The sequence below is a fragment of the Siniperca chuatsi genome, linkage group LG2 (genome assembly GCF_020085105.1).
Source record: "Siniperca chuatsi isolate FFG_IHB_CAS linkage group LG2, ASM2008510v1, whole genome shotgun sequence".
Taxonomy (NCBI): Eukaryota; Metazoa; Chordata; class Actinopteri; order Centrarchiformes; family Sinipercidae; genus Siniperca; species Siniperca chuatsi.
Genome location: NC_058043.1, coordinates 14,656,857 through 14,675,727, shown reverse-complemented (window position 1 = coordinate 14,675,727; position 18,871 = coordinate 14,656,857). Strand labels below are relative to the sequence as shown.

Genomic DNA, 18,871 nt, shown 5'->3' with positions numbered 1-18,871 from the left:
GCAAAACCAGGGTATTGGGTTTGGAGGACAATAAATAACAACACAAAGGACAGGATCAATGCAATAAGGGCCTCAATGCTGGAGAGATTGTTGGAAGGTAACAGGCCACATTTAAAAGATTTTTTTAAAATATAACACCTAGCCCACCACCCCAACCATGAGCCCTGGGGAGCTGATAAAATCATAATCGGGGGGCATAATTCTAACAACAAACTGTGCTCACCTGCTTAGGACCAGGTCTCAGTAAGACACATAAAATCAAGATTTTATTTTTATGACTTCTTATGACAACATGTTATTGTTGAGGTCTTAAAGATTACTTTATGGTTTTACTAATAATAACTGTAGGTCGTTTTAGTCCACTGAAAGAGCTCAAGCTTCCGAGTGTAGGCCTGTAATATAGGCAATCAGAAAAATGTCAGCGTTAGCGTCACTAGCGGAAAACAATGGGCCTGGAAAAAATAGTTCTACATACAGTAAAAACCAACACAGCTCTTTGCTGTGTTTTTACCATTCATAAAAATATTCTATTTATATTTTTCTATATTATTTTTTTTCTATAGGCCAATTATCTATATATTTAATTTAAAATATTCTATAATCTGATTGTAGCAGTTTTGTAGGGTATTGTATTGACATTTTTATATTTTATGCATCTTTTCATTTGCAATTACAGACAGCCTTACTGAGCCAGGACTCCAGGTATGGGTTTATTAAAACCTGAACCAACTCTTCATTTATCTATTTAACTGGTGTCTCAGTAAAAGTGAACTTACATATCAACAGCATGTGCGGAAACTAATCAGGTCAATCAACACAATTAAACATGTAGGCCTATCAAAGAAAGCAGCCATGCTGTTGTGTTGTCTATTCAGCAAGGCAACAGCGCCTCTTGTGGGTTCATCACAGGGACTGCTGTTAATAAACCCTGAAAATGTGTAATAAAATGATATATAATTTTAAAGCAAAACATTTACAGCCATAATGACTGACCCTGCCTTGCTGTTCAACACGCATACAGACATCACGAACGCTGATTATCTGAGACACCAAAAGGTAAAAAGGTTTATAAAATCAGTCGGAAAGTTATTCAAACCACATCATTTCCAATATGCCTCTGTACAGGTTTATCACATCAGACTATAATTTCTCTCCAAAAGTTTACATTCAGCAAAGCAACATTTATTGTTTCCCATTAAATTATAAGAAAATGTGGTTCTTCCTTGCATCATCTGCAGGGGGGAAATGTTGCAGTTTGTTTTAGGTCATATCAAGTTAGCAAATTATATCCAAAAGAAAAATAAATATATTACATTGAAAAAATTATAAATAGGCCAAGAGCAAGATGTCAAATTTGAGGTGAATGTTTAGTAACCTGGAAATTTGACGACCAACGAGGACTATAATTATTTTGTATTAAACGAGTGTATGGTCTATAATAATAAAATCAATTAGTTATTTCCTACTTTGTATGGGGTTTTGGGAAAATAGAAAACATGCTAACAGAAGAAACCACACCTAGTCCTACTTTGTATTTCAAAGTTATTCAGTCCCGTACTGCATTTCATTTTTGTACCTGCAATTTCAGATATGAATCACGGTACATGGGAGAATGTAATAAATTGTATGGTAACAGCTGTATAAAACTCACCAGAAATTAGATGTCCAATGGAGTCTCGTGCACCCAGATCCAACCAGCATTTCTGAGAAAGTGAGTTTCAATTTATGCCATTCCAACTTTTTTTAAACTACTCACAAAAAGAAAAGAGTCAGAGGAGACTAAAGAGATCTGATGAGCACCAAATACTCCAGATCAGCATCAAACACTTCAAGATGTTTCTTTGTCATGAAACTTGCTGAGTCAGTGGGACAGTCAGTCAAAAGATCCCCTTTTAAACAGATTTCCCCTTTGGAGTCTGTGTGCGCCACTGATGATGCTTATGTTCATAAAGTCTGACACCTCATATGAAAGTGAGAAAGTAACTGACGCACTACTGCTTCAACATTATTTCACCAGACGGTGGTAGTACCGTGTAAGGCCGCGGGGGGCGCTGACGGTTTTCTTGTGTATTTATAAAGACCAAAGAATCTTAGCTTACTGGCTTCAGGAAGTGCAGAAGTTGTTGTGAAGCTGCTTCTGACTGAGAACAACCTCGGAATCTAAAGTAAGACATTTTGCAGTTGTGTCTTAAAAACAAACGTCGTTTTTGTTTAATTCAAGGTACTGTCACGGTGTCACATTACTGTCAAATAGCAGGTAACGTTACGTGGTGTGTTTGTATTATTATTTTTTGCAAGAGTGTGTACGACTCACCTGCCCTGTTCTTCTCACCTGTCATATTACTTAACATTAATCTAAGATTACTTAACATTGTCCACCTCATTTCGTCCTTGACAAAATTATCAGCTAGAAGAGCTGCGTTTCCTGCAGCCAATCAGTCGCCAGCAAAGACACTTATTACGCAAAATGTTAAGGTCAAGGTTCACTCATTGTAAGGTTCATGTATGCTGCGAGGCTTAGGTTTATATAAAGGTAACCTGTATTAATATAACATTACTGTAAGGATTAGTAAAATCCTGCAAAGTTAGAGAGGTGTTGATTTAACTTTATGGCCGTTTTAGAGGTTGCAGTTTGTCTTTTGTATTGTGTTTCCAATATTTAGTCTATCGACACCAATATACATTGGGTGGCAAAAATATTAGAAACACCTCAGTACAGTTCAACAGCAGCACGACAAACAACAGCCTCAAAAATGTCTTTACAGTTGAATCAACACCTCTCCAAAACAGTTATAACATCCATCATAATTGGTGTATTAGACTGTAATAGTTTTAGCTAGGTGTACAAATTGGCAACAGTGTGTCTGTGCTGCACTGTAAGGTACCAGTATATGGTTAGCTTAAGTTGTCTGCACACTGCGGCTTGCCTCATCTAGCTGGACTAATACTGGATTTTTGAGGCCGATAGCAATATTGATATTTGAGAGTTTGAGGATATATAAGCCAATATTCTTTTTTTTTCTTTTTAAAACACAAACATTTTTGATAAGGATCCCTTAACTTTTTAAAGAGGTTTTTAAAGAATTTAGGCCAACAGATGTAATGAGCTGGACATTATACAGTTATAAAATAAACTTGTCAGGTGGACAAACTATGAAATAGAGTAATTGTTTCTAAATAACCTCTAACAGCTACAGTACTTTGGGCATTGTATGCTGCAATTTCTTTTGTGGCCGACATATATGCAGATACCTTGATATCTGCATTATGTTAATATGGGCCTGTTTGGCTTTATTAAAGTAGTACTCTAGTGATTTACTATTGTACTTCCATGAAGTTGAGGGACGTGAGAGACAGAATGTTCAAATTCAATGCAGTAGAGACCAAAATATCCAGATTTTTAGTCCCTAATATGGGTCAAGCTCCAAAACAGCTGTATCCTACTCTTCCCATAATGCAACCCAATAGTTGTTTTTTTTTAAGATACTTCTTGCCTGGCCCATGTCTTTCCATGCCCCCAGTTGGTTTTTTGCACTTTATTAAAAATGTGTGGTCTCCAAGCCTGAGCTGAGCACACTACTCATGAACCGTCCTGAAATGTTTGTTTTACCCTTAGGAATCAATGTTGTGTCTGATTTCTACTGTATATCCCTCATTACATCATCAGAGGTTTTTTATTTATATATATATATATATATATAGAGAGAGAGAGAGAGAGAGAGAGAGAGAGAGAGAGAGAGAGAACGCTGCCTCCAGACCATAAAAGACATGATACCACTGATGTTGATATGCAAAATCTGTGAGGTTCCCCTTTAAACACAGGTCTGATATTCTGTCAATTATGTCACTCATCAGGTGATGGCTGAACCCAGAATATCTTCCATTGATGGGACGTTAGCTGAAGAATTTGCTGTTCCCTCCCATGTTGAGGAGGTGAAAGAGAAGATGGCTGCTTTTGCCAGGCATCATGCGGCAGCAGGTCGCAGGGTGGTTCTCATCACATCCGGAGGCACCAAAGTTCCCCTAGAGTCCCGCACTGTTCGCTTCCTCGATAACTTCAGCAGTGGCAGACGAGGAGCCTCCTCAGCAGAGTATTTCATAGACTCAGGCTACGCTGTAATCTTTCTGCACAGGCATCGCTCCCTCTACCCCTACACACGTATGTTCTCAACCATGAACATGCTGGATGCCCTGAAGTTCAGAAGTGGAGAAGGAGCATCCAGTAACTCTGGTGAAGTGGTGGTTAACCAGCAGGTACTTCCGAACATTGCCAAAGTGCTGAAGCGATACCAGGAAGTGAGAGAAGGCAGACTTCTTCTGCCCATTGAGTTCAGCACTCTGTCAGAGTATCTGCATCTACTCAAAGCAGCAGCACAGGCACTCAGCACAATAGGTACAGATTAACAACAACTTAACATGTTGAAGTTGTGGCTCTTATCTAGCATATTGTTCCTAACATGTCCTCAAATGTTTATTCTGCACTTAGGATCCAAGGCCATGTTTTACTTGGCTGCAGCTGTGTCTGATTTCTATATCCCAGCATCTGAGATGCCTGAACACAAAATCCAGTCTTCCAATGGACCTCTTCAAGTGAGTACGAAATGTGTCAACAACTACTGGATGGGTTGTCACGAAATTTTGTAGACATTTATGGACTCCAGGGGAAGAATCCCAATTACGCTGATGATACCCTAACTTTACTTCTAGCGCCACCATGAGGTTGTTTTTTTTAGTTAAAGTATCTTAACAACTGGATGAATTGGTACACATCTTCATGCCCCCTCACAATTAGTTGTTATCACTTTGGTGATCCCTTAACTTTTTATCTAGTGCCATTATTAGGTCCAAATTTCTATTTCTCTAACACTTGTTTGACTAAATATTTGCAAAGCCATCAGCTGATGGGAATGTACTACTAATGTACTAATCTGTGCTAATTAGCAAATGTAAGCATGATAACACACTAAACTGAAATGGTGAACATGGTAAGCATACCAGCTTAGCATCAGCATGTTAGCATTGTCATTGTGAGCATGCTGATGTTAGCATTTAGTTCTAAACACCCCCTTCCAGCACAGTACTAGCATTTCTGTAGACTAAGTGTTGTCATTAATGGGAATATCATTTTTCCTCCCCTTCAGCTCAGCATGAACATGGTCCCCAAGATACTGTCCCCCCTGGTGAAGGACTGGGCACCTCAGGCATTTGTCATATCTTTTAAGCTGGAGACAGATGCAACCATCCTGCTGGACAGGGCTCGCGGGGCTCTGGACACCTACAGACACCAGGCGGTAGTGGCCAACGTACTGGACTCTAGACGGGGTTATGTGGTGGTGGTGACCCCTGAGACTCAGGCTGAGCTGATCCTCTCAGAGGAGGATGAGAAGAATGAGGTGGAAATAGAAGAGAGGATAGTGAGCAACCTGACATCTGCACACAACAAGTTCATAACTCAACAAGGGGGGTGACACCAATCATCTATACTGCATGTTTGAGTCAATGACGCAGCCATTAAGTTGTTGTGTCTATGCCCTTACCTGATCCTGAGTTTGGCTTAAATTCATACTTGCCTGTTCTGCTGACAAGTTACTGTATATTCAGTATGTTGTATGGTTGCATAACCTTAGTAATAACTGTAACTATAAACACGTCATGCTTTCTCTTGCCCTTTTAACTTACTCTAAAAACGAGCCTCTAAGCTTAAAATGCTGTCTCTGTACAGGGACAATATACAAGTTATTGAAAGTTTATAAAAATGTTTATTCACACTGCACAATGATCTAGAACAGAAAAACATTTTATTGTCTTTTCTACAACAGTGACTGACAGTTGGATACTTCAGTGATGTGCTTTCCTCCACAGGTCACCTATAATAAACATTTACAGTCCATTGGAATTTTTTTCAATCCCATGGCTACACTTAACATATTTTGGATTCTCTCTTGGTTACTTAAGTTTGACGCTCTTCTTGACACCAGCACGAATACCAGACAGCTCTCCACTGTATCTCTTGTCCTCCCGACGAACCTCGCGGACCTGGCAAATATGAACAACAGTTTCAATGTCGATCTTGGGAAAGTGTTTGACATATCAACATATACTCACACATAAAATGGTCTCATCAATGTGCGGAATACAAACCTGGCCCTTTCTGCGGATTTTGGCCCGTCTGAACTTCTCTCTGTGCTTGACTCTGGGATTACGGTCAATTTTCTTCCTCTTTGGTGTGAGCCCCTTGTTCTTGGCCATCTGTAGAATTGGTACATAATTAGAATAACTGTTCAGAAGTGACAAAGTCTAACATTGAATGCATGAAATGAATACAGAATGAGGGGCGCCATATTTTTTTTTTTAAATATATAAATGTATTAAAAAATATATTTTTAAAGATTTATCTAGAAATTAACTCAGTACCTGGTAAGTGATTCCTCTCTTAGCATCTGGATCCAGTTCTTCCTCATCTTCATTCTCCTCCAACCTGAAACACGTTGACAATTTGTCAGAGCCCCAGTTGATTTAATCCGAACAGCCATTTGAAGACTCAAATCATACTTACTCTTCAGCATCTGGGTTGTTGCTCTTTCTCTTCAATTTCACCCGTTCCTCCACATCTTTGTAGAAACGCAAAGCCGCTTCCTCGTCCAGGTCAGAGTCTGAGTCCTCTTCAACCTCAGGCATAGCTTCTCCAGAATCCTGCATGTGCACCCGTCGTTACCATTAAAGTTCCATATAAAAACATCAGCAGCAGATTCAAATTGAAGATGCCTTTCAGGTGTGTAAATGGAGGTAACCTGAAAAAACACAAAAATCTCACCTTTTCCTTCTTACTGGTGACTCTGGTCTTCTTGCCCTCTGTTGGTCTGCTGGTGGCCTTATCTTTCTCCTCACCAGCTAGTAGCTTGCGAAACTGTGGTGTGAGCCGATCATCTACTGAACCTAGTTCATTGATGAGCTGCAGGCAGGTATTGAAGAGTCAGTAAGACAGAGGGTTGTAACTAATGTGGATTTGTGCGTACAGGAGATATTTCATGATCCCCAGTGTCCCATGACACTGGTTGTGTGATGTCCCAGCCCAAATAGTTATTGCTGCCATCATCAAACGGTAGTAGTATCAAAAAAAGACCGTTCTCAACCTTTTCTACTTCAAGGCCCACCTATTCATACTTGGAACGGGCCAGGGCCCATTAAAACATAAATTATAATAACAACAATACAAATGATTTTGGCTAATCTATTCTAATAATCTAATATATAATATAAAGGTCCTTGCAGTCAAAGTTGTCGCAAATGTGCCTGTTCAAAATACTAAAACTAAGTCTTTAACAACAATGTTCATAATGACATACTATCTGGATGTATCATGTATTTTTCATATATTGAATGAATTGTATTGAATCAATACAATAAATCAATCACAGAATCAAAACAAAACAGAATTATGTTTTTCCCCCCGTTTTTAATTACAAATGAAGTACCGATTATCTGATGATATATGGACCGAGCTATTACATTTCCAATAATCAAAAACAAGATCAGTCATTCACATCACAAGTAATTTTGAACAGGCACATTTGCGAAAACCTTCTTGACTGCCAGGACCTATTTGGCGTGAGGGCAGAAGGTATGGATCGGGCACTGACATTTGTCACACCACAGCCTACCAGTTAGCTTACCGGTCAACAAATTAAGCATCTCAAATTGATGACGTGACCGGCACACTAGCTTCGACTTTTGATGGCCCACTCATGGGCCCCGGCCCAGTGGTTGAGAGTGTATGCATTAAAGGATGCTGTCCAAAATAAAAGAGTATATGTATATTTTCTTGAATGCTGGACATACAGGGTGAAAATATATTCGCTAATACTGTATGTCCTACTGGCAGCAGGTGTTAATGTCAACGTGTGGACTTACATTTCTGTAAGTGAGCAGTCTTTCAATCACAGGATGGTTATGAGCCGGGATTCGTTTCGCTTTCAGCACCAAGTAGAAACTGATGTTTGTGCAGTAACTGTGGGAGGAAAGAATAATTGGTCATTCAATGAAGAACTGTGACATGATTTTGCAATATGTAATTACAATTTAATTGCATCTTACTTGAGATAAAGTTGCTGTTTTGTCTTGAGGTAGTCAGCACCCTTAAAAACAGACAAAAATGATTCTGATTCACACACTTGATTGCCATAGCTACATGACATTATTAACATGTTTCTTAATACTCCCCGACACATATCCACACTAAAAGCTTACAACACAGCACCAAACATCACATATCTGCCTTATGTACTCCACGGCTACACAGAGGAAAAAATGAATCATTAATAAATCTAACAATAGCCATTCAATTTTTAAAAAATGAAACGTAATGATCAATCTAACTGCCAATATTGACTCTCTTTTAGCTCTGTTTTTGGCATCTACCAACTCCTGATGGAAATATCTGGCTCTTGGCTGCTAAATGCTCCACTATGTTCACCAGCTAGTTGCTCACCGTGTCTGTCTGCTGTTTGGTGCTGAGAAGGTAGAGTACAGTGGATTTTTAGAACTTTTTTCACTGAAAACAATGCTATGAGAACAGTGAGAGTCAACCAAAACAGTTGTGGGCCGGACAGCTAAACTGAAACTCACTATGAAGGTCCTTTAAAGCCGAGGGGAGCTGCAGATTCAGGCGACAGTTCTCTGTAGGTTTATCACAACGAGCGACCTCTTTCACATTGTTTGCACATTTTCATTAATTGATACATTGTTATTATAAAAATATAGCCGCGTTAAAATCTGGAGTCAAATTCACAGCTAGAAATGAAGCTAAATGCACTCACCTTTCCTGGTGGGATCTTTCCATCCTTGACCATCTGTACGAGGGGCTGCAGCTCATCCTTCAGTTCAGTAAGCTGCACACATCATGCAGTAACAAAAATAATTCAAATCAATTCCATGTTTATCTGCGATAACTAAGCAAATATCTTTTGTCTTATTAATTCTGAGGTTGTTTTACTTTTGCCTTAAAGTCCTGAATAAGTTCAAGCAGCTCCGGTGACTCCTTCTTCAGAAGTTTCATTTTTTCCTTCTGGGACAAATGCTTCAGGTCTTTCACAATCATCTCCTCCTTTTCTACAGTCTTGTTTTCATCCTTCTCCTCCACAGCAAATTCCTTCATTTAGACAGCCACAAACAAAGTAAAAAAAACAAAACAACAACAACAACAAAAAAAACACTCACATGTGGAATTAAGTGGAGGTGCACAGGAGAGATTTACAATAAAAAAATACCTGAAAAAAGTTTAAATCATAATCCTCCTCGCTCAGATTTGCAGCTAAACGTTTCTGGATATTTTTAGCCTCTTCTTCTTCCTCTTTTTCCTCAGCTTCCAAATCTTCTTGTGATTTCCCTTCTGTAATAAGAAGTTAAAATGTTGAATTAGCCACAGACAACAAAATTATCCTGAATTGCCTCAATAATATTGCTGGAGATAAAAGATGCTTTACTGGTGGTCACATAGTCAGTGTCATAGAACATCTTCTTCTTGGTGCCCCATGCCAATTCATTAGGAAGATCTGAGGAAGACAACAATTACAGTTAAATGTGCTAGTAGGAGTATGAAATAATAATAACGATAATAATAATAATTCTAGGTGGTATTTGCATTGCTCTCTCTCTCTCTCTCTCTCTCAAAAAACCTAACACGGTAGCAGCAGATGGCTGCCCACCATTGAGTCTGGTTCTGCTCGAGGTTTCTGCCTCTTAAAGGAAGTTTTTCCTTGCCACTTTTGCCAAATGCTTGCTCATGGTGGGATTTGTTGGGTCTCTGTAAATAATATAAAGAGTACGGTCTAGACCTGCTCTATAGGAAAAGTCCAATGAGATACATAAACTGATGATTTAGTGTTTACCTTCTTCTTTTTTTCCCTCTATATCACTCTCCATGTCTGTCCCCTCTTCCTCCTCATCATCCTCTGACTCAGAATCGTCTAGGGCCATCACTTCCTCCTGTGAAATTCAGATGAGCTTGAATTTGTTCTTTAACTACATTAATTTTCTGAAAGTAAATCCAAACAAACACATAAGCCATCACCTCATCATCCAGTTCCTCCGGGTCGCTCTCAATTTGAACACCACTGGCGAGAAGTTTCTGTGGCAAAGAGACCACCACAAAAAAGTTAAGAGAATGTTTAAAAAAAAAAAAAAAAAAAAAAAGCACCATACACTTACCACAGAACTACTAATGAGGTAAACTTACTGCAATCTTCTCATCGTGAAACTCATCGATTTTGTCCTTTGTGTACTGTGACGATTTCTGAAGGGAAGAGGAAAGACAAATCTGTCAGCACTGTTGAAAATAACAACCACAACACCAAAGCAGAGCTGATGTGGTGACAGTTGGTTGATGGTTGAGAGCGGCTTGTGAGATAAATCGTATTAATATCACAGTATGAGACTACATATAATCAGATTGTGGTTATTACAAGAAAGTAACAGTATTAAAAAGAAAAGTGGTACAAAGTCCTGAACTTATTATTATTTGCCAGTTTTAACTTTAACCGTTTGACCTTTATTTCTTCATCACTACTGATTGTTTTTTTCTTAGACATACCAGCCAAGTGTAGTTTAGATGCAATACTGTATACCAGAAACAACGGTCAAAACACTGTCACATTAAAGTATTGATGAAAAACTCTAATGAAAAATAATGGACAGTTGTGAAAAACAAAGAAGGTGCACCCGATTACCCGGTATGCTTATGCTGTCCAAACTGTAAGGAAAACATTCCCCAAAAGACCATTTTTAATCACGTAGCCACAATAATAAAACCTTTTTAACTTTTGACTGTTTACAGAGCAAAGGGCCTTGAATTTTTGGGAAATCAATTCCCTTTCTTGGAGACACTTATAAGAAATGTTGTAATATTTGAATGTGCCAATATTGCTCAGCACTAGATTGAGTAACTTTTACACTTGTAATGTGCACTGTAAACACTGATATTAATATATTATGAAGGTTTTTTTGGGCAATAATTAATACAATCACTATCTGTTGGATGTGTACAGTATAATACACTTATTTATAACTTATTTATCCTCTGTTATTAGTAGTTCCTCTTGTGTGTAATATTGTAGTAATGAAATAAAACCAGTGACCAGTGTAATGCAACTCTGTCTAATTGGAAGCAACTGCATGTATAACAACACACATACAGACTGCAACTGGCCTTTCTATCCACACTAATTCAGGCAGACAACAACACTGTAGCCAGCAGCGACAGATCTTCTGCTGAGTCCTCTTACCTTATCAGGGACAGGCATGTTCTTGTAGGCTTCAGGGTCATTTTCATCATATCGCTCTGTCTTTTTGGGCCTTTGTACCTGCTTACCCCTGAACAATGAAAGAAAAGAGGCAGATGTGCTTAAATCTTTTCTCTGTGTCATTCACAGGATGTTTATATCATTGGAATATAATTTAGTTTCGTGTAGGTCCTGGTGGGAAATGTGACGGTCCTGGGTCAGGGCTAAGAACTTATTAGACTTCAAACAGCTAACGGTTACCATAACACGTACCCCTGACTGTTAATGACCACAAAAAACAGCATAGGGAGGCTAGATGTTATAGTGTAACAGTGTAACACCATAGGGAGGCTAGGTTTAACGTCAGCATAACAGTCACATAAAAACGTGCAGACCCTGATTTTAGCTAACTTTAGCCAAACTCACCTTTTTGCTCGAACCATGATGGAAATTAATTAAACTTGCTACACGTTAGCAAACAAAACAGGGCGTTGCAACGATAACCAAACAATGCGTTTCAACGTCAGTGCTTATATGTGGAGATTAAAACAAGAGAAAACTATATCCAGCTGGGTTAAGTTGAACCTTTGCCACACTGGTTACCATGTGCTTCCGGATTTCTTCTTTACTTTTAATGGCGGTATACAAAGTAATGTGAAAGGTGCATACCGCCACCTACTGTACTGGAGTGTGTAACACCATTTTATTTTGTAGTGTTTAAGTTTTAAGTGTTTAGTTTATAACCTTATAACCTTTATAACCTTGCCCTAACCTTAATGCTGAACATCTTTGTGACATCTACCTTCCAACTCTTACAGACCTTTGTATTCTATGATGATCCCCACCTGTACTGTCTTTATCCCATATTTTCTGCCAAGCCTTCATAATTTATCAGACTTTATCGATTACTTTTGCTTCTTTTTGCTAATTTTTCAGCAACATTTAATTTTACTCTCTCATGTGCCAGTATCCAACACAAATGCACATCTAGTGCCACTTGCTGAAGGTTTAAAATAAATCATAGCTATTATAAATTTCAATCAAAAGGCCAATTTATAATTTCTTCCTCTGTCTGGGTAACTACTTGTTTGCATATACAACACTGTAAGAGCCATCCAGAGGTCAAACCAGTTGATACTATTCATGGTGAGCAGCATTAACAGAACAATTTTATTTATTTAAACATATTTTAAAGTAAAGCATTGCATCAAACACACTACAGTATATACATGTATAGCATACAGTGAAACATCATCAAATTCAGTGGGACATCAAATCCACAGATAGAACTGATATACATCCTACATATTAACAATGGCTTTATTTTCAGAGTCACAGCCTGTTTTGGGTAATTAACACTGCAGAGGTCATAACTATCCACTGCTGGCAGCTGCCTCCCCTCAGTGATAGAAGATGTTATTACAGAACATATTGCCCATGAATTTACTTTCTCGCTCCTCATTCGGGTTCTCCCTCCGTCTCTGCCAGTGACCTCCTCCAGTCCATATTGAGGGCATAACTGGAGCTGCGAGGCCTCTGTCTGGGCAGAAAGGTTTTTGGAGTTCTGTATAATACAGATTTCAAGTCATCATTCCTCTTCTTCATCAGGGCAAAAGCAGGTGTTATATGACCCGGGTCAAAGCACTGCCAAGGAAACAGAGATTGACAGTAACAAAGAACATTAAAACCAAAAACTGTGCTTGAGTTCAATTTTGAGGTAATGGAACTTTATCTGAGCATTAAGACCACCTACAAACACCTTTAATTACTCCTCATTATTATTACTCACTCCTTATTATATCGATATTTTAATACTATGAAATTGATTGGTCTTTAGGACATTGTTTCCCAACCTGGGGGTCCCAAGATAAAGTTGAGGGGTCACAAGATGATTAAAATGTTAAGACAGAAAAAAAATATTTCTGTTCAGCAAAATTATGTTGTTTTATTTTTATGACTTTTCTCAAAAGTTTATTTTTTCTTCTGAAATATTGGATACGTTCTCTTCTCATGGCTGCTTAATGGTTGAACTGTTCACAACTAATGTTGTGAAGGTCATAACTTGCATAACTGCTTAATTTTAAGGAGTCACAAACCAAAAAGGTTGAGAACTACTGCTGTAGTACTTTTAGTGCTGACATTTCAGTTTTCTGCTTTCTACTTTCCTTAGTAAAATTTTAAATACATGGGTTTTTACTTTAAAGGGTCATTTCACTCGAATTACAAAAACATTTTTTTTCTCACTTACATCTGGTAGTATCTCGCCATGCAAATAGTTTTGGTGTTACTCTTCAGGTTTTGAGATCTCTACCTCTGAAATGTCTGCCTCCACCCCAAAACAACAACAGAGGTAAATTGAAACTTGTTTGTAGTCAAAGAGCAGCATCTTTCAAGAAAACAATGTCCGCATTGTTCAGATTAATCCATAGATTTTGCTGTGGACAATTTTCACTAAAACTACTTTCTACCAAAGAAACAGTCCCAATGAAAACTGCACAGTGTTTTGCACAGGAACTTTTTCTTCTCAAAATAGACATTGCTTTTGATTTATAAAATGTAATTTGTCGATGTTTTGTCTGTGAGCGCCACAGTTTAAATTCCACTCTGCTCCATTGTCTTGGAGGCAGAGGTGGATTTTTCAAAACCAAACAAATAAACCCAAAACAGTCTGCATGGTTTGATACCAGCAGAGGCAAGTGAGTAAATATGTTTGCTTGGTGTTATTTTATTATTATGGTACACTTCCTCTGGTTGAATAAAGGATTCAAGTGCTTCTCCTACTTCAGTGAACTAAAGAGTAACATTTCTGTAAGCTGTAAAGTTCTTTTAGTAAAACTTTACTTGGATCGTTCGCCTACAGACAGTTTATTGAGTATTTGTAACATTTCAACTGTTTCGCTTTGTCTGTAGATGTTTAACAGATAATCAATATAGTATATGTGACAATTCATGAACAGACCCTAACTAAGATGTTTAATGTGCCTAAACCTAACCAGACCTTTATTTGTGAAACAGTTGAAATGTTACAGATAAAATATCTGTAGGCGGACAATCCAAATAAAGCGTAACCGTACTTTTTGTAAGAAGTATCTCTTCCTCCATCACTCCTCCTTCACAAGCATATACACAGAGAAATACAGCACATCTACACACTTACGCTGGCCTTAAACCTTGGCACCGGGACTCCTCTCTCATCAGGATTTATATCTGTGTGTACGCTCAGGTCCATCATGGATCGGCTCATTTCTGACACAGCGGCTTTTGATCCTCTCCTGCACAGTCCTGAAGTGCTCTGCTGAGGCTGAAACCTCTTCATAATGTCACTCAGAGAGCTGTAGCTCTCAGACTGGGGCACTCTCAGGATTATGGGTTTCTTTGGGGAGAGAAATGCATCTCAGTTTGTTGTATCAAGGTTAACTCAAGTGTTTTGACAGCAAAGGCCAGTTACTTACTCTAGAAGATGGTGTTTCATTTATGCTTCTCTCCTCTTCTAAAATGGACTTCCTCCTTGAGCACTCTCTTCTCTTAGTAGAGGAAAGTATGATCATATTGTGTGCTGGCTCTGTTGTTTTATCACCAAGTCTTGTTGTTGTTCTGTCATCTAAATTGGTGCTCTTCTCTATGGAGAGTTGCCTGGAAAGGGCTTTCTCTGTTAGATGTTCCACCCTGCAGGAGAAAAAAAAAAGATTTCCTTTAGGACATGACATTTTAATAATGATATATTGAATGTGTTTCCTTCATCTTTTGGGTGTCACCTTTTCCTTCTTTCTGGAGTTGTCGGGTCTGTTGGCGAGGGCAGTGTGTTGCTATGAAAATAATCAAGATCCAAAGGAAAGATTTGTGTAAAAAAAAAAATACTCTTACTCTTAATCAGTATAATTGGCTGTAACAAGACTCACTTCAAAGTTGTTGATTTATCTGGTACATTGTTTCCCACTGGAGATGTGTTTTCACTTAACCTGTCACATATAAAAAGAGATCGGTAAAGTCTTGCAAACAAAATATTAAAACTATGCTGTGCTCCATAGAGGAAATGAGTCAAATAATTCTAAGAAACAGAAGACTTGTTTCAATATGTTGCTATACATTTCAATAAAGGGTAAATTATAGTACAAAAATAACAAAAACGTCCTGTACAGCACACAGCAAAGTTACATTTGTGTAAGTGGCAAGGAGAAGTTTAAATACATATACTGTATGTTTGGTCCAAAGACAACTCCACAGACTCACTAATGGTTTCTAAGATCCATGTACCTTTTCTTATCCACAAATTGGCTTCTATTGGTAGAAAAGCCGTCCATTATGGGTGTGTTTGTATCAAACAGCATGTTGTTCTGCAGTGGCATTTGTTTGGTCATGATTTCCTCTTGTTGATCAGGAAGACTGTCCGGGAAGCAGCAGTCTCTCTGGACAACCCCCATGGCTTCCCAGTCCAGGAGGGAATCGGTAGGTGGGGATGGAGGGTTTGTAATCTCAGGCTCCAAAGGGAGATGTTTTTGAAACCTGAGATCTGAGAGGTCTTTCAGCGGATGAGTCACATCTACATGAGTACCTGCAACCCTCCATGTGTCTGGGATGGGGAGAGAAGCAGCAAAAAGGATCCTGAACTCCCTGTCAAATGAGTCAACAACTGGGCCACTTAGAGCAGTGATCAGCTGCCGGTGCAGGTGGGCGTCTGTCCACGTGAGGCTGCAGAGTACAAAGACAGCTTGTTACATCACTCATCAAGTGTGTGTAATACATATAAAAGGAATGAGTTTAAAAACACAACCGCTCACCTGTAGCTGCCATGAATCACTGTCTTTAAATCCACCAGAAGGAACTTGTCTTTCATTTCCCCGACCACCATTTTTCCCGTCCTTGAACAGAAGGATTTCCCTCCAAGAACACGGACCTGCATGTTCTGCCAGATAACAAGCTTAAGTTAAAACTCAAGACTGAATTACATTGAAAAATTAATTTATCTTGTTAGCATGCTAACATTTGCTAATACAATACCAAATGTACAGCTGAGGCTGATGGGAATGCCTTTAGTTTTGCAGGTATTTGGCCATTAACTAAAGTATTGGACAAATTAAAATTTTGACCTGATGGTGTTTCTGGAGGAAAAGTTAAGGGATCACCAGTTATTAAAATTCATCCTGTGGGGGACATTAATGTCTGTACCAAATATAATAGCAATCCATCCAGTATGTTGAAATATTTAACTGGATAAGTGAAAATTTCGACCTGCTTGTGGCACTAGATGAAAAGTCAGGGGATCACCAAAGTCTTTAGGGTTCATCCTCTGGGCACTATGGATATCTCTACCAAATTGTATGGCAATCTATCCAGTAGTTGTTGAGATATTTCAGTCTGGACCAACCAACATTGCCATCCATAGAGCCTCACTGCTAGCACAGCTAAGAATTGTGCATCAGATTGTTATAGCCATGGCACACCAGTATAACAAAATATCTTAGATCCTCTGATCATTCTGAGTAATCTGTTCCCCAATTATAAACAGAGAATTTTAATAGGATTTTTTTCATTTTGTTCTCAACTTCAAACAGGTTTTTCACCACTTGAAAGAAACACAGACAACACTGAATGCTGTGCAACCAGTTCAGCTATGTGTTGCTAAAAGTGCATGTTACATTCCTAACATAAGCATGCCAAAGTAAAAAGGCACACTTGCAGTATATCAGATACCTCTCGAGAGTACGTATGCAGAGTGTCAAATTTTAATAGCAATGATGTACACTTACTTTCAGATGTGACCTATTACATAATGTGTTGATCTGTTAAACCGGTGGTGCTTGATTTTGGTAAAATAAAATCTCTGGTGTATTCATTGCCATGTCAAACAAACACATGAGGATGGCTTCTAGGTGTGTGCTGATTTGTAGGGGGTGACTCACCGGATGCCTGAACCTGTTGAGTGTGAAGTTCTCCTGAATAGACCTTTGGTTCAGGATGATGTAGACAGGGACACCCCGAGAGGCAGCATTGTGTAAATCGCCAATTATTGCACCATCTGTCAATCTGTCTGTCACAATGGCAATTACCTGCATGGTACACAAAATGTCACTCGGCCTGTAACTGATGGGATTATTCAGAAAGTGGCTTACACAAAATGAAACCCTTCCTTTCCTTCTTATTTTTGTCTGATGATAAGATGAAAATAATCGGATCATTTATCTTGATGCAGCAATGCAGCAGGAAATGATGAGGTACAACTTAACAGTAAAATGTAGTAAAGTAAAGGTAGTCATTCTGGGAAAAAAGAAATAAATCCACATTATAGTTGCATACTTGGCTGGCCTTTTGCAAGTGCCGTCTGATGATCTCTCTGACAGGAGGTTCTCCGTCAACAGGAGGACTGGTGTGGACTGTAACACTTCCCTTTGACACCCAGGGGCTTTTTTCAGGCCAGCCCAGCTCCAGGTTCGGCGCTGGTGTGTCTGAGTAGGAAGGGAAGTAGGTGGAACAGACGTCCTCCATCTCTGAGTTGCCTTCCTCTCCATTCACCTCTCTTTGTACCTGTAGGGGGATGAAGTGATAGTCCTGAGCCCAGCTGGTTATCTGGGTGACTTCTTCAGCAGACAGGAAGCAGCCAGAGCACTCTGTGCTGATAGAGCTGTAGAAGGCCTCTGGTCCTGCACTTAGGAGTCTCTCCACTGCTTGACGCTCCTTCTCACAATGGAGGTACTCTGGGGAGGACTCATTCACCGGCAGGAACACCGCATTCTCATCAAGGCTCTGCTCTTGGAAGTTCGACATGACCGCAGCCTGGTGTGTCTCTGGTAATAAGTGCTATTTATCAAAGTTCCCACTACTGAGTCCAATTGTATGACTGCAAGACTATCCCAGGCCAGCTCATGTCACCCTTTAGTCAGTATGATAATTTCATTCATCAATCTGGCAAAAAGTCACAATATCTCCATGTTGGCAAGATCTGCCTAGAACACATATGATATCTTGATGTCACTGACAATCTTGATGATGAGTTTCACTCCACTCCTAACTGAGATAAAGCCTGTTCAAGATTCACAAGTTCAGTCCTGAGCACATTTTATGTTCTGCAGCAGCCGTGTTCCCCAGCTCATGTTGATGTAAGAAAGTAAGCAGAATTAGAAGTAGAAGTGATCAGTAAGTCTGCCAGCTTTAACAAAAAAAATCTTGTTTGAACACACAAAAATCAACACATTATAAAACTCACCTCCTGGGCAGCATGTCTCATCTCTCAAGCTCAAGTATTAGTCAATGGCTCTCAGGAGCTATAGCTCTTCAGGCGTTCCCTCCACTGCATGTCGTATCACTCCTCTTACCTTTCCACTCCTTGTTGCTGACAGATTCCAGAAATGCTGTGCAGTTGACAGATCAGTTAGCTGCTCGGATACACAGTCACAATCCTGCTGTACCGCTCTCTGACTTTTACAGCTGTTGTATTTAAATTAAATCAAGGTCTCTGGTGTCAGTTCACAAACGTCCTAAATGTGTGTGAGGTGTCTGATGAATCATATTGCTATGTGTACTTTATCTAAGAGGCTACCATTCACCTCACAGTTTTCTTTTTGGACTGGTCCAGCCTGACAGGTAGGTTTGTGCAATAT

The 18,871-nt window shown here is 39.1% G+C and overlaps 3 protein-coding genes across 5 annotated transcripts; 1 reads left to right on the top strand and 2 right to left on the bottom strand.

Annotated features, from left to right (window-relative positions):
• The first annotated feature begins 2,013 nt into the window (after positions 1–2,013).
• ppcs (phosphopantothenoylcysteine synthetase) lies at positions 2,014–5,890 on the top strand. Its single transcript, XM_044217723.1, has 4 exons — positions 2,014–2,165; positions 3,856–4,393; positions 4,487–4,590; positions 5,142–5,890. Exons 2-4 carry the CDS (start codon positions 3,859–3,861, stop codon positions 5,466–5,468), a joined length of 966 nt encoding a protein of 321 aa, XP_044073658.1. The 5' UTR covers positions 2,014–2,165; positions 3,856–3,858; the 3' UTR covers positions 5,469–5,890.
• utp3 (UTP3 small subunit processome component) lies at positions 5,782–11,908 on the bottom strand. Its single transcript, XM_044217714.1, has 16 exons — positions 11,703–11,908; positions 11,280–11,367; positions 10,235–10,291; positions 10,070–10,126; positions 9,888–9,984; positions 9,483–9,551; positions 9,267–9,388; positions 8,993–9,148; positions 8,817–8,888; positions 8,095–8,135; positions 7,912–8,008; positions 6,815–6,952; positions 6,557–6,693; positions 6,415–6,478; positions 6,142–6,249; positions 5,782–6,036 (listed from the first exon to the last, which is right to left on the bottom strand). Exons 1-16 carry the CDS (start codon positions 11,717–11,719, stop codon positions 5,947–5,949), a joined length of 1,410 nt encoding a protein of 469 aa, XP_044073649.1. The 5' UTR covers positions 11,720–11,908; the 3' UTR covers positions 5,782–5,946.
• A 508-nt stretch (positions 11,909–12,416) lies between these two features.
• fam83e (family with sequence similarity 83 member E) lies at positions 12,417–18,813 on the bottom strand. 3 transcript variants are annotated; one of them, XM_044175025.1, is made up of 10 exons: positions 18,478–18,813; positions 17,571–18,359; positions 17,177–17,323; positions 16,055–16,179; positions 15,531–15,965; positions 15,176–15,235; positions 15,032–15,082; positions 14,729–14,942; positions 14,434–14,649; positions 12,417–12,920 (listed from the first exon to the last, which is right to left on the bottom strand). In XM_044175025.1, the coding sequence occupies exons 2-10, from the start codon at positions 18,036–18,038 to the stop codon at positions 12,735–12,737; spliced, it is 1,902 nt and encodes a 633-aa protein (XP_044030960.1). In that variant the 5' UTR covers positions 18,039–18,359; positions 18,478–18,813; the 3' UTR covers positions 12,417–12,734. The 3 variants fall into 3 exon arrangements, with proteins under 3 accessions (XP_044030960.1, XP_044030968.1, XP_044030951.1); XM_044175033.1 differs by having other exon boundaries at positions 17,571–17,798; positions 18,478–18,811; XM_044175016.1 differs by having other exon boundaries at positions 17,571–18,813.
• Between the last annotated feature and the right edge of the window lie 58 nt (positions 18,814–18,871).